This window comes from Crocodylus porosus, unplaced genomic scaffold (assembly GCF_001723895.1).
Source record: "Crocodylus porosus isolate Cpor-Errol unplaced genomic scaffold, CroPor_comp1, whole genome shotgun sequence".
In the NCBI taxonomy this organism is placed as follows: Eukaryota; Metazoa; Chordata; order Crocodylia; family Crocodylidae; genus Crocodylus; species Crocodylus porosus.
This window is the reverse complement of record NW_017728886.1, coordinates 62,339,601-62,354,935: the sequence shown is the minus strand read 5'-3', so window position 1 is coordinate 62,354,935 and position 15,335 is coordinate 62,339,601. Positions and strand designations below refer to the sequence as shown.

General features: G+C 39.9%; 1 protein-coding gene across 3 annotated transcripts in view; it reads left to right on the top strand.

The window, feature by feature from the left end:
• COLQ (collagen like tail subunit of asymmetric acetylcholinesterase) overlaps positions 1–14,627 on the top strand; it is an 82,673-nt gene extending 68,046 nt beyond the window's left edge. For 2 of the 3 annotated variants that reach the window (XM_019535458.1, XM_019535451.1), the window contains 4 exons: positions 150–269; positions 3,633–3,753; positions 6,003–6,105; positions 12,722–14,627. In XM_019535458.1, the coding sequence (XP_019391003.1) occupies positions 150–269; positions 3,633–3,753; positions 6,003–6,105; positions 12,722–12,791 (414 nt within the window). In that variant the 3' untranslated portion in view covers positions 12,792–14,627. Of the gene's footprint in view, positions 1–149; positions 270–3,632; positions 3,754–5,956; positions 6,106–12,721 lie in introns of all 3 variants that reach the window. The other variant, XR_002101197.1, reaches the window with a different exon arrangement.
• Positions 14,628–15,335: the final 708 nt, after the last annotated feature.

The window sequence follows — 15,335 nt, the reverse complement described above, 5'->3', positions numbered from 1 at the left end:
TATTGTTTTGAATTCAACCTGTCACAATCTTTTTCTGGATGATTATTAACATATGTAAAGACATATGTTACCCCTGGAAAACTAGACTTTGTGGCAACCCGATACACTGTTTGAAAGAATTCCCAATTATCTCCTTTTCTATGTCCCAGATTTTTGTGGTGAACAATCAAGAAGAGCTAGACCGGCTGAACACTAAAAATGCTTTAGCCTTTCGAAGAGATCAGAGATCACTCTATTTCAAGGATACTGTTGGATGGCTTCCAATCCAGGTAACAATGTATTTCAGAAGACATCAGATTTATAATTTACTTTCCCTCTTTAAACAAGATCTGTACTTTAGGTATTACTGAGCAAATAAAAAACAACAGAAAAGCTTTCATGCAGGTTGTTTGAGCATTTGTAGAAATTATTCCTGAAAAGTCAAGTTTTGTTAGATCTGAGTAAAATTCCAGAACTTATTCACAGGAATTACTGGAGGCATTAACTTTTCAAAAGTTTCAGGTTTTATATCTGCCTGTGAACCAGGCTCAAAAAGAAAAATGGCAGGGCTGAGTTTTGTGAAACAGACTGGCAGACATATTTCAGGGTTAGCCCAGAAGAGAGCAGAACTCAAAGCTGTTTCCTGAGTGTATGGCTCATATGCACAACTGTAAGTCATCGGATCATAGAAAATTAGGGTTGGGACTTCAGGAGGTCATCTAGTCCAACCCCCTGCTCAGAGCAGGACCATCCTCAACTAGATCATCCCAGCCAGGACTTTGTCAAGCCAGGGTTTAAAAACCTCCAAGGAGGGAGATTCCACAGCCTCTCTAGGTAATAAGTTCCAGTGCTTCATCACCCTCCTAGTGAGAGAGTTTTTCCTAATATCCAACCTAAACTTCCCTTGCTGTAACTTGAAACCATTGCTCCTTGTTCTGCCACTTGCCACTGCTGAGAACAGTCAAGCTCCAGCCTCTTTGTAACCACCCTTCAGGTACTTAAAGGCTGCTATCAAATCCCCCATTTTCTCTTCAGCAGGCTAAATAAGCCCAGTTCCTTCAGCCTTTCAGAAGTAATGTGTCCCAGGCCCCTAAACCATTTTCATTGCCCTCCACTGGACCCCTTCCAACTTGTTCACAACCTTTCTGTAGTGGAGGGCCTGAAACTGGACACTGTACTCCAGTGCAGAATAAAGGGGAAGAATCAATGCCCTCAATCTGCTGGCAACATTAAAAGAATCATAGACTCATGAAAAGTTAGGGTTGAAAGGGACCTCAGGAAGTCATCTAGCCCAACCCCCTGCTCAAAGCAGGACCATCCACAACTAGATCACCCCAGCCAAAGCTTTGTCTAGCTGGGTTTTGAAAATCACCAAGGATGGAGCTTCCACCACCTCTCTGGGTAACCTGTTCCAGGGTTTTACTACCCTCCTAGTGAGAAAATTCCTCCTAATATCTAACCTAAACTTCCCTTGCTGCAACTTGAGACCATTGCTCCTTGTTCTGTCATCTGCCACCACTGAGAACAATCTAGCTCCATCCTCTCTTGAACCCCACTTCAGGTAGATGAAGACTGCTATTAAATCCCCTCTCAGTCTTCTCTTCTCTAAACTAAATAAGCCCAGTTCCCTCAGTCTTTCCTTGTAAGTCATATTACCCAGTCCCCTCACCATTTTTGTTGCCTTCCGCTGGACTGTATCCAATTTGTCCACATCCTTTCTGTAGTGGTGGGCCCAAAACTGAACGCAGTACTCCAGATGTGGCCTCACCATTGCTGAATAGAAGGGAATAATCATTTCCCTTGACCTACTGACAACACACCTATCAATGCAGCCCAGTATGCCATTTGCCTTCTTGGCAACAAGGACACACTGCTGGCTCATATTCACCTTGTTGTCCACTGTAACTCCTAGGTCCTTTTCTGCAGAGCTGCTGCCCAGCCAGTCAGCCCCTAGCCTGTAGTGGTGCACAGGATTGTTCCATCCCTAGTGCAGAACTTTACACTTATCCTTGTTGAATGTCATGAGATACATTTTGACCCAATCCTCCAGTTTGTCAAAGTCACTCTGAATCCTAGCCCTGTCTTACAGCATATCTTCCCCCCCCACACAACTTCATGTCATCTGCTAACTTGCTACAGGTGCACGCTATGCTGTCTTCCAGGTCATTGATGAGGACATTGAACAAAACTCGTCTCAGGACCAGCTGCTTGGGCACTCCACTTGATACTGGTTGCCAGCTAGACTTTGAGCCATTGATTACTACTCTCTGGCCCCAATGCTCCAGCCAGTTTTCTATCCACGTTACAGTCCATTCATCCAGCCCATATTTCCATAGCTTGCCTGTGAGAATGCCTGTGGGAGACTATCAAAAGCCTTACTAAAATCAAGGTGCACCACATCTGCCAGTCTCCCCGTATCCACAGAGCCAGTCACCTTATCATAGAAGGCAATCAGGTTGGTCAGGCATGACTTGCCCCTGGTGAATCCATGCTGTCTGTTCCTAATCATCTCCCCCAAGTGCTTAGAAACAGAGTCCTTGAGGACCTGCTCCATAATTTTTCCAGGGACTGAGGTGAGGCTAACTAGTTTGTAGTTCCTTGGGTCCTCCTTCTTCCCTTTCTTAAATATGGGCACTATGTTTGCCCTTTTCCAATCATCTGGGACCTCTCCTGATCACCATGAGTTTTCAAAGATGATGGCCAGTGACTGCAATCATATCAGCCAACTCCCTCAGCACCTCAGGTGCATCCTGCCCAGCCCCATGAACTTGTACAGATCCAGCTTTTCTAGGTAGTCCCTAGCCTGTTCTTTCAGCACTGGGGCTGCTCACTTCTCCTCCAAACTGTGCTGCCCAGTGCAGTAGTCTGGGAGTTGACCTTACCTATGAAGACTGAAGCAAAGAATGTCTTGAGCACTTCAGCCTTTTCTGCATCCTCTGTGACAAGGTTGCCACTCCCACTCAGTAAAGCACCCATAGATTCCCTGATCCTCCTCTTGCTACCGACATACTTCTAGAAACCCTTTCTGTTACTCGTCACATCCCTTGCTAGCTGCAACTCCAATTGCACTTTGGCCTTCCTGACTTCATCCCTGCATGCCTGAGCAATGCTTTGATATTCTTCCCTAATTATTTGTCCATGTTTCCACTTCTTATAAGCTTCCTTTTTGTGATTTAGTTTACTGAAGTGTTCTTTGTTAAGCTAATTCAAGAGTATGAAGTCATGTGGGGAAAATGATTTGTGCAAACCCCTGAAATCCAGTTGAAGCCAGATTCTTGGTGACTATTAGAGGTTTTGTCTGACTTTATGGGATACTATTTATTTCATACCTTAAGCTAATGCCATCTGGATATAATGTAAAGTAGTACACAGAAATTCACCAGCAATGCAAGTTTCTGAGAACTTCCCTAACTTTGCATTAGGGGAAAGAACTAACCTCAACCCTCAGATCCAAGCATCCTCTAAACTATGAATAAATTTGGATCCATACTTCAGATTCCCGCTTGGCTCAAGTAGTTGGCCAAACCAATTTGTGGTTTTAGCCTCGGCCTCTTGAAGGCTCAGATCGAGCGAAAACATTCACTTCATTTTCTAATGTTGAGAAAGATGATTATATTTCAGGTTGGGTAACTGTTATGTGTTTGTTTGGATAGCTTACTCCTTTCTATCCTGTGGATTATCCTGTAGAGGATGAAAGTACCTGCGGAGATGGGATCATCCAGGATGGGGAAGAATGTGATGATGGCAATACTATTGTGACTGATGACTGTATAAGTGAGTTACACCCATTCAAATGCTGTTCTCTATATTACATAAAAGTCCCTTAGGGTGCCTACACATGAGCAGCAAGGCTGCTCGCATGTGTTGTAAATACAGACTTTATTAATCAAGTCTGCCAGAGTGTGATAATTACCACACTCCAGCAGACTCCAGCATCTCATGCATGAGTGTCCCTGTGCTGAAAAAATGGTGGCAGGAGTGCTTTAACTAAAGCTCATTTAATGAGCTTTAGTTAAAGTGCCCCCACTGCCATTTTTCAGTAAAGGAGCACTGATACATGAGACGCTTTGGGCATTTGAATTAGAACAGCTCTAATTAAAGCCCGCCACCCTCTCTTCCCACACTCCCGGAGCACGTGTATAAATGCTCTTCGATTTTATCCTAGGATCAGTAGAATGACCATTCCATTACATCTTATGTGGGAGCTTTAGGCAACTATAAGTATGCATATTGAATATAGATGTTAAAAATGAAGGCCCAATAGCTACAATATGAATTGATTTTTATCAAAAAATAAGATGGCCAAACATTACATGCAGTGGAGAAAATAATACCTTATAAATGTTGTGTCTCTTGTTTCAAAGGTTTCCAAATACTTCTCAGGTTTGACAAACAGGAACTATTTCATTCACTGCTAAAATTCAGCCACCTGTATATCGGAGCATCATAGCTAATATTTTCAAGGGTTCAATCCTGCAATTGTTTTACGTATACAGAACTTACATAGAAAGTGGTGCGATGTCATGCCCAAGATTAGACCCTTGCTAGTGTACTGCACAAACATCTGGGACTGAAAGTAAAAGTTAACCATTCTATCCAGCTGAGACTAAATAGAGAATGATTTTAGGTAAGCAAAATCCGTTTATCCCTTCCAAAATCACGAATAAGTATTGGGACAGCAGCTCTGCTTTATAAAATAAGAAACTATATATGTATCTGTTCATAATAGTAAGGATTAATAATCAGCCAGATTCTAGTTCCTTCAGAACCATCAGAGATTTGCTGTTGTCTTCAGTGGGATCAATTTTTAACCTACTATATTCACTTCTAGTTTTACACACCAAGTAAACTTGGTTTTCACTTTGCTGCTCACTAAAAGCACAGGTCAAAGGATAGCATACAAGCATTGCTCATAACCTTCAAAAGTTTTGTATGTGCCACTTCACTCCTTACCCAATTGCACAGAAACTCTTTCCTGCTTTCTACTTGTTTATTTCAAAAGGAGTCATTTTCACAGTGCTGAATAGGTTTTTGTTAACTGAAAACTGCAAGCTGCTTTTTTTTTTGTAAATATGCTGAGTCTCCAGTACACCATCATATTAAATTAAACATAGCTTCAGATGAATAGAGTTCCATGATCTGTAAGTTGTCACCAATGGTGTAAGATTATCACCGATGTGACCTGAAACCTGGAAACAAAAAAGTAGTTATCATCTTGTTCTTGTCAACCTCTGTGCTTCTGCCAATTATTCTCTCTTGACTGAATCAAAACAAAATAGTAAACTTTTGAATGGATTTACTTGTTAATAGAATAATTATATATAGAAGCAATAATTTCTAACAAAACAGCTTGCTGGCACAGTTAATGAGTCATTGTGGAGGAGCTCACCTTGGCTTCTAGGAAATAAATGGTTAATAACTGTTATCAGCTCTCCAATTCTGCATGCCCTTTTAATCAGTATAGTTTGTTTAACAGTGACTCAACTCCCTTTGACTTCTGGCTCTCAACTGAAGGAATGCATTCCCAACTTTTAAGTTTATGTTTAGAAAAATCACAGACCTTAAATTCAAAATCCAGTTCTGATTTAGCCAAAAATTATGAAGATATATGCAGTGGTGCCCATTAAAAACCCAGCCTGCACCCACAGGTACAATACCGGAGTCTCTCTATTCATGGTGCTAGGTCAGGTTCCATTTCAGAAAATGGGAGTATTCTCACTTGTTTTGGTGGGAGCACCACTATCTTCATTCCTTTTAGCTGGAATAAGAAATAACTCCACTTTCTCACCATGAGGTAATACTGTACGTGTTCAAATTTTGAGGGCAGTTACTCAAACTTGAGTTAAAGAAAAAGTGGTCTTTACAGCAGAGCCAAGTCCTTCCAATGAGAAAGTCTTTCTGTGATGTCTGCCAGCTTCCCTGCTTCATGTTCTGACCTTAATTATAAAGTCCTGCTCATCTTTTCTGCATCCTTTAGTTGGTCCTCTCAGTTTTGAAGGTGCTCTTCTCTGCATTGTCCTTAGGATGTCGTCGTGCTTACTGTGGAGATGGCTACCGACATGAAGGAGTAGAAGACTGTGATGGAAAAGATTTTGGATATTTGACATGTAAAACATATCTCCCTGGGTATGGACAAACCTACCTTCATTACCTAAAAACAAATTATCATAGGAGATTATTTTATTCCGTCTCTAGTTACTAAGATTGAGGGAAAGCAAATGGTATATATTCCAACTGCATTATAGTGACTTTTGAAACTAAATTGTCCCTTCAGTGATATGCACATGATTCCTACTTTGGTGAATGAGATTTGAGCATATGTGTTGTGCCTGGGAACATACATTTGTCCTTAATCTGCAAATATATCCCAAAGAATCCCTTTCCTTTCAAGTCTCTCAACTTTGCCACTCTTGTGATGCTATCATTAAATTAATTTTCTATTCATAAAATGTTCAAGTGTAGATAAGACTACTCATTATATCACAAAGAAGAAAAAAGAGGCACAATGCCACCTGCTTCCTTTGTAGCTCAACTCTGATATGGGCAGTCTGTGGTCCTACAGTCTGGCATTCTTTTGTTCTGAAGCAGTCAATTATACATTAGCTCAAGCATTTTCAAAGACCAGAATTATCTGCAAAAATTCAAAGCCATATTTTGCTTGGCAGTGTATTTCCTTGAAACATCTGTTTATTGTTGATGTGCTTTGTATTTGTGTAAGTGTCTTCCTCTGGCCAGCATTTTGCTTCCAATTTCAGTTCTTCCATCTCACTGTCAGGTATCATTACTATCTAACAGGAAACATTTAATTTGTAAACAAAATTATCTGCAGAGCTCTCAGGGTTCATAAAACTATGATGTGCTAATTGACAGAAATAAGAAACCACAGAGCATTTCTGCAAACTAGCCCTTGTGTTAATCCTCAAATTGCAATTGTTGCAACTGTCCACTGTAAAAGTGGTTGAACTTGAGACGAAAGGTTGCTCAGGACAAGATCTACAAAAAAGCCAGTTTACGGAAATGAGATGTCTTAAAGGGCCTGTTTCTCAGGAAGGGTTGAACAACCATTTCCTGAAGCAAAAAGTAGCCCCTTGGAAGCATCCAAAACCTAGAAATGGAGACATTCATATTCAGGAATCACGTTCTAGAAATCCCAGTTTCCACATAGAGGGAGATGGGGAAGGATCACTTCAGTAGTAAAAAACAAAAATCTTATCAATATTGCATACATATAAAATCTGTGGTTTGGATTCTTGATTCTGTTGTGTTATAGCTCAATTCAATTAAATGAAGATACAACAATCTCCAATCTCTACCACCCCTGTACCGTCCCCCACACAGAGGAGATGGTAATAATCTGCAGATTTTTTCTTCAAGGTAGCTCAGTGTCCTTCTCCATGATAGGTATGTTTTCTTACCCTTGAAATCAAGGGAAAGACAGTTCAATACTTGAAATCAGTGGAAGCCTGTTGCCCAAATAAGAGTTAAATGCTTTTTTGATTAAGTGGAATTTAGTCCAGAAGGTAGGGTATATATAGGGTATAACCTTAAAGGCTAACTAAGATGTATATAGAGAGAGAGTACAAGTTTTCATAAATTCAGGTTTAATTCATCAGACACTGTGAAAGGACAGCATAAAGCAGTGTATAAAGTGGAGTGAGTGATTTCAATATGAAAGGTGGAAAAAGAGGATGGAGAGGTAAGGGGGAAGGAGGATGACAGTTTTGGGAGAAACAAAGAACCCATAAGAACAAAGGGGTCACAGAAGCTAATTCAAGTAATCCAGTGTTGGCCATAGGCACCCCTCATCTCATGCTCTTCTGATTCCCAGCCCTAGAGCCAACGAGCAGGCATGCTGACCAGCCTTTCTCTTTCTGAGTCCATACATGGTATGGGCCATGGAGTAACCACAGGTGAAAAAAAAATGGCTGCACCAAAAGAGATCCTGTGCTCAGCCAGAGGTAACCATGGGCAGCCCCAACACACAGCCGCAGTGAATGCTACTAAGCAAATAGGTTAGGCAGCCTTCTCTCTCAGATAACTTATAAGATATGGGCCAAGAGGTCCTGGCCACCCCATATTAAAAAAGTTAGACACATAGCAGTGAGGCCCCTGGAAAAAGGAGACAGAGGTCTTGAGCCCCCTGGCAAGCTAAGCCCTGGGCTATAGCAGCCGGCCCTTTTCTTTTCTCATGTTCCCAACCTTGCTGTCCTGGCAGCCTTTCCAGGAGAGGCTAGACCCATCCTCAGAAAGAAATATAGGCCAAAATTGTGGGATCAGCACTGCCCTGATGCTTTCTGACTTGGAACCCTGCTGCTGGCCAGGTGGGCTCAGGAGCCCGTCTGAGCTATACCTGCACTGGGGAGCGGGAGGAAGGAGGAGGAAAACATGGTCACTCAATAGCCCATGCTTATATCTAGTCAAAGGGGGCCAACAGCAGCCCTGAGATCACACTGCCAGCCATAGTGTAGAGCCACCAAGTCTGCAAGCTAGACAGCCTTCTCTTGCTGAGTCCATATGCAGTGTGAGCAGTGGGGTCAGGACTCTCCACATATTAAAAAAATCAGGATTACTCTTCTCAGGCAGCAAAACTTTTTAAAAGTTTGAAAGGGAAATTGCAGAACAGGAGATGTCAGAGTCACAGACCTATGTTAAGTATGGTTTAAATGGAGACTTCAGATTCCTATCCCATTACCTGAATTTGCTGTGGTGACTAGAGATGTGAAGGTCCAGAAAAATTTGGGAAAAAAAAAGTTTTCCCCCCATTTTTTCATAGGACTTTTTTTGTTTTTTTCCTGAAAAATTGAAAATTTTTGGAAAAATTAATAAAACCTCTTATGAAGTATTTTCTTTTAGAATGATCAATAAAATCTTTAAGACAAGGTGTTCGTATATTGCTACCCTTTACTCCCCAAAACTATTTTCTAATAACTATGTAATAGGAAGACTTTTATGCAAGACTATCTACAATATCAGACCATTACAATTCCTGTACACCGAGGACAAGCAGTACAGTACAACTTTCAAATGCAAGTGCGAGATGCATTTCTGCCCCCAGGGGTGCTGCCATTTTCACAAGAGGAGGAAGAAGGATTCAGTGCCACCTTTGCTTGTGGACTTCCTCTATTTTTTACTTTTGATCTAGAGGTTGGTGGATCTGTTCCAGTCCTCCTGACTAGGGCTCAGAGGACTGGGAGTGGACACTGGCAGTAGCATTCATTTATTCTTGTACACCTTAGAAACCAGGAGCTTATTGCCTTGCTTGCTCAAAAGCCTCAGGAGAGGAGACCAAGCAAGTTTAAAGGTTTTGGAGGTGGAAGACACCTGCCTCCTCCTGACCCTGTGACCTCGAGATCCACAGAAGTACAGAAGCAGCACAATGGAGCTGAAAGAAAGTATACTCCCTCATTGAAAGGTAAGAGTTTAAATTTCTCTGAATTCAGTATAGTAAACTATATTTTAGCTGCATTAGTATGTTTTCTTAACCTATGCAGTTCATAACTGAATTCTTACCAATGTGATATTTTGTGCCAAATCACCCAACCTTAGCAGTGAGGCAAGGCAGGGAAGTTGTTCACAGCTAACTCTGAGGAGGCCTCTCCTCCATCCATTACCAAATTTGTACATGCTGTAGCTTAGTGTTTATATATACAAGCTAGCCACTAAATTACATTTTTCTTTTTTCTTACTCAGCAAAATGGTGCAACCAACTTCTAGCATATGGAAGCATTTCCACACTGCAAGTTATTCTGAGAAAAAAATGTGATTTGCAAATACTGTCAAATGAGATATGCATTTCCAAATGCTACTAGGATGACCAAAACACATCCTCATATGTAAGAAGTGTTCTGCAGATATTAAAAAATCCTTCTAAGTGAGGAGGAAGTAAATCATGATGATGAAAGTGCAAGTAGCTCTTTCCAATGTTCTCAATCCAGAAGTCCTCCTACTGCTGCTGCTGCTTCTTCTATAACATCAGCATTACAAAAGGTTGTCCAATCAGCATCCTCAAGTAACCAAATATTGCAACCAACTGTATACAAAAGACTCTCAATGATATCATTTGTAGACAAGATGACACCTTGAAGATCAGGAAAAAATTGACCAAGCTCTTTCAATAGTTTTCTGGGATCCCATTGTCAATAACTGAGAATGCATACTGGCAGGAAGCTTTTAAATGACTAAGACCATCATACCATTTGCCCAACAGACATTCTTTGAGCAAGCTTCTTTTAGAGTCAGAATATGAACGTGTAATACAATCTGTGCAAGGAAAAATCAATGAAGTACTGTCTTGCAGTACTTACAGATGGATGGACAAATGTGTGGGGAGAAGGAATCATAAATCTTGTGATAACAACACCTCAGCCAGTTTTTTACAGAAACAATGAAACAGGAGCAAACAGGCATACTGCAGACTATATCATTAGTAAAATATATGAAGTCCTACAGAAGATTGGGAGTGGTAAAGTTATTTGCTTTGCTGACTGACAATGCAAGTAGCATGAAAGCAGCATGGGGGATCATAATGGATAAATATACACATATTACTGCAATAGGATGTGCATCTGATGGGCTAAACTTTCTTCTTAATAACATCATGAAGTTGGACACTCTGCAAAAGATCTATAGAAGAGCAAAAGAAGTTATAAAATGTGTAAAAGCTATTCATATTGTAGCTGCAGTCTTTAAGAAGAAGCAGGAAGAAAAGAATGTAAAGAATAAAATAGTGACACTCAAACTTTGTAGTAAAACTAGATGGGGTGGAGTAGTGATCTCATTTGAAAGTTTACTAAAAAAAAAGTAGCTCTTCAAGAAACAGTAATAACTGAGGATCTTAAAGTATCTTGAAGAGTAAGGAACACTGTACTTGATGAGGATGTCTTCTGGGTTCAGCTGCAGAACTCCCTGAAGCTAAATTTCTAAAGCTAATTTCTTCAGCAATCACTGCATCTGGATCAGACAGTGCACTTTTGTCAGACATTACTTACCAGATGGCCCAGATAAAATCAACTGTTTTTAAGAATCTAAATGTGTCTCCACTTACAAGTACAGAAGAAAAAAAAGTGAAAGACTTTATTAACAGACGGGAAGAATTTTGTTGGCAATCAATTCATGCCGCGGCAAATCTCTTGGATCCAAGATTCAAAGGCAGAAATGTTAGAGATTGCATTTGACTGGATTACAAAACAAGCAGTGTACTTTTAAATGTTGCAGAATGCAGAACATCTTCAGGTATTTGGTCCAGGAATGCAGTCTGGGACTCTGCCAAGGATATCGCTCCTGCAGCATGGTGGCAAGGCCTTTGCAGGGCACAGCCTCTGACTCCTCTTGCTTCTCACCTGTTTCAGATTCCTCCATCTTCTGCAGCAAGTGAAAGAAACTGGTCTGTCTGGAAATACTCGCACCAAATCAAGAAACAAACTAACATGTGAAAGAGCTTGTCTCAATCCGGGCAAACCTTCAGTTTTCAGAAATCCCGGAAGATGATAAAAATGAAGGATAAGAAGGAGCAGAAGAAGCAGAAAATGCTGATAGTGATAACTCAGAAAATGCTACTGATTAGACAAAGTTTCATGTAGCAAAATTTGTATTCAATGAGTCTTGGCTTTTTTCTCCTTTTTTTCTCAGCTCTTTTTCTAAAAATGAGTGCTTTCTGTATCTGTTTGACGCTATGGAAGAGACTAAGTCCAGAATATGTAATAATTTTCTTTGTTTTACTATAAAGTTCATAGTTTCTTCTATTTTCAACTTTAATTTTTGCCTGCTTCTCATAAACCTGCAAAAACTAAGAGATGCTAGGTTCCTTAGAGTTCAGCAGCTTGTAGCTCCATTTGTAACAAATATAAAAACTTTAAAAAACATTTTAAAGTAAATTGAATATTAAAGTAAATTGAATTTTAAAGCAAATTCAATTAGTAAATTTGTAATTATTGTCTGAATAAACTATACTTTTAAATGTAATAAATATACCAAACATGATAATTTAATGGGCAAACAAAGTTATACATAATACATTTTATGTTCTTAAAGTAGTAACGTGAATTTAAATCTGTAAAGTTTGCTAAGAAAATAAGTATTGCATATTTTTCAATTTCCCCCAAAAGTTCTGTTTTTTTTCTGGAAAATTTTCCATGGCTTTAAAATTTCCAGAAATTTTACATTTCTAGTTGTGACCCCTTTGATCCTCTGGGTTCTGTAATTTCTGTAAAACTGTAATTTTCTGCTGATATTTTTGTGGGAATAGACTTGATTCTTACAGAAAGCTACTGCCAGATCCCATGCACAATATGATAGAAATTAAGAGGCTAAAGAGGACAATGGCTGATTGTTTGGAACAGGAGAAATTTAGACTAGATATTAGAAAAAACTTTTTATGGAAAAGTTAAGCCCTGGAATAGATTCTACAACATCTCTAAGTGGAAGTCTTTGAGACCAGGTTAAACAAACATTTGGCTAGGATGGTTTAAAGCCAGGTAGATTTGTATCTTATGAACTAGCTAAATCAGAGATGCATAAGTCTTTGCAAGCAGCAGCTTGCTTCATCAGATGCTATCTGGGAAGATCCTTCTTTGAGGAGGGAGTGGGATTTAGATGATCTCCCTTAGATCCTTTCCAGCCCAATTTTTGTATGATTGTGAGACTGGTCAGAGCTAGTGCAAATACAGTATTTATACATTAAATTAAAATACATCATAATGGTTAAATGTTCTGTGTAACTGATGCATGCTTTTTTTTATCTTAGGTCTTATGGAAAATTACGATGTACTTCCTATTGTTATATTGACTCTACACAGTGTCGCTATTTCACATGAAGGAAAAATGGCGGTGGGTAGCATCCCACACATAACAGGTACACCAGGTGCTACACTATCATCACTACAAGAAGGACTGAGACATGTACAAAAAACCTCTGTGTGAAAAAAATATCATGCTGCTGATGGCTATTTGAAATTTGTTTTGTTTTTGTTTTTTAAATCAAGTCGAACTGGAAGAAAATAGGACCACTGCATCCTGTCTTAATAGAAAAATGTCAAACAGAGTTTGCCAGTAAGATTTGTGTTTCACATGGTTGCATGTGAGAACTACTCTGTATAAGTCCAACATTAAATCACTGGAAACTGAATTTCACTAACCAGGAATATTGCGCGACAAGACAACAATACCTCGACTTAGCACTGTTAGATCTAATGTACACTCTTCAGGGTTTTTGTTTTTAGACTTTCTCAATGTAAACACAAAGCATATCCTAGATGCTGTGTTTACAGGGATTATTTACTCTTTTACTACAATGTGAACTTCGTATGTGTTGTATCGCATGAAAGACCGCTTCAGTGACATACAAATTAGCTAAAAACACTCCTGGGTGGATTCAGTAGATGCTGTCCAGTAAGCGGTTTTAAGGGCAGCAAATCAGGGAAAGGAACTGATCAACATTATCTACGATATGTACAGTGGATAAGATGAAGAGCTGTAGAAATGTGTGTGTGTGTATATAAAAATGCTGATGGATCACACAGGGCCTACAATTGCAAGACAAAAAAAGCCAAACTGGATAAACTAACTGGAGAAACTCCCTGTCTCAGGAGGGATCAGTCATGAAGAAGACAAAGAATTAATGCATTTTCTCACCCTTTGTCAAGTTGGCTGTATTGCGTGCTACTAGTGATGCTGCAGGGACTTGATTCTTTTAGATTTCCCAGGATTACTTAAAAACTGTGGTGAAGATTACAATGTGGCCATTTGCATGTTGACTTTCACTTTAGTTTCAATTCCAGAAACCATTGCTCTCTCTTTTCTTTCCTTTGTTCACCTAATCTTAATCCCTGTTATTTGATCACGTTCTTCACTCTCTCCAGATTTCCTGTTTTGTCCTATCCATTGCTGTCTGTTTTTAGTCTTGCCTAGCGTTCATCACTATTGAGTGTATATTCTCCTTTTTACATCTCTGTAGAACTAGTCTCATGGTGTTATGTTAATCGATTCCCATTCAATCTACATGCTGCATAGGTTGTATATATATTTTTGTTTTATTTTTGGAAAAAATTGGTCAAAAGATATGTTAGCTCTAATAGCATTCAGGGTAATTATGTATTTGTTTACTAGCAAGTTTTAATGAGTGAATGTCATACAGGAGCAGCACTGAGTATGCTACATGCAACCAAATTTATAATCAAAGCAAACGCTACATACAGTGATGTGTGCAATTCAGGGATATAGGCCTCAGAATAGTTTGTCATTGTCATATTGGCCACTTGGTTCTGCTTTATGCTAAATACTATACGTGAATGTTTGAAATGCATGAATCACATGTACCAGTGACAGCACTGCAATGGTAGTCATATATACAGTTACTTCTCTAAAGGTGATAATGCATTAACACAACCAACTGATATATACACTTTCCCCACATGTGTAGAAGACTTTGCTTTCATTCTGCATGCTCATGGCAATACTGGAAATCACTAGTGAAAAAACTAATAAAGGCAGTTCATTTACTTGCTATGGCTATCTTTTACCTGCATTGTTTATGCTGCTGTGAGATGAGACCAATATTGTTTGTAGTCCAGCCCACTGATTAGATGATCAGTCTTCTTTATCATTTATTTTTTTAAGCAGAGGAATTAATAAATGATCACCTTTTAGTTAGATCTGTGTGTTTTGTGTACATTTCCTTGATATTTTAAACCCTGTGGAAGAAGAGCACCTACCTAACCTCCATGTTGGTAGAAGCTGAAGAGGCAAGGCCGGCCCACAATTTTGAGGGGCCCCCTGCAAGATGTAGTTTTGGATGCCCCTGATCAGTCAAAAAATCAAAATTGCTGGAGCTGAGGTGGGAGTGGAGCCGGGAACTCCTCCCCCACTCAGTTAGGAAGGGGCTCCCTGCCTGCATCGAGCCCTTTAAGCATGGTGCAGGCAGTGGGGGCGAGGGGGCAACAGCTCCTTGGCTGTGGGGCTGCTTGCAGCTGCAGGATAAGATGGGCTGGCCCTGTCAAGGAGTAGGCTATAGCAGTGTCATCTAAATATGGCCTATATGTAACCAAAGTGAGGCACATTGAAGGAGCATAGTACCATGCATTGGGGTCCCAATACAATACTGAGGTCTCTGAAAGTACCTACCTAAATCATACATACAATATTACAGCTAAAACTTCGACAGCAGCCTTAAGTCAGTCATTTGAAAGTTAGAATTTAGCCTGTGCAGTGCAATGCTCTAACTCTGACAGTATACTACCGGAGACATTATACTACTATGGTGAAGGGCATGCCGTAAGAAACAAGAAGTAGGCACGTGCTTTGTTTTCCTCCTGGTATTTCTCAAGTGATGCATCTCCTTAAAGAGGTTCATCCAAGCAGCA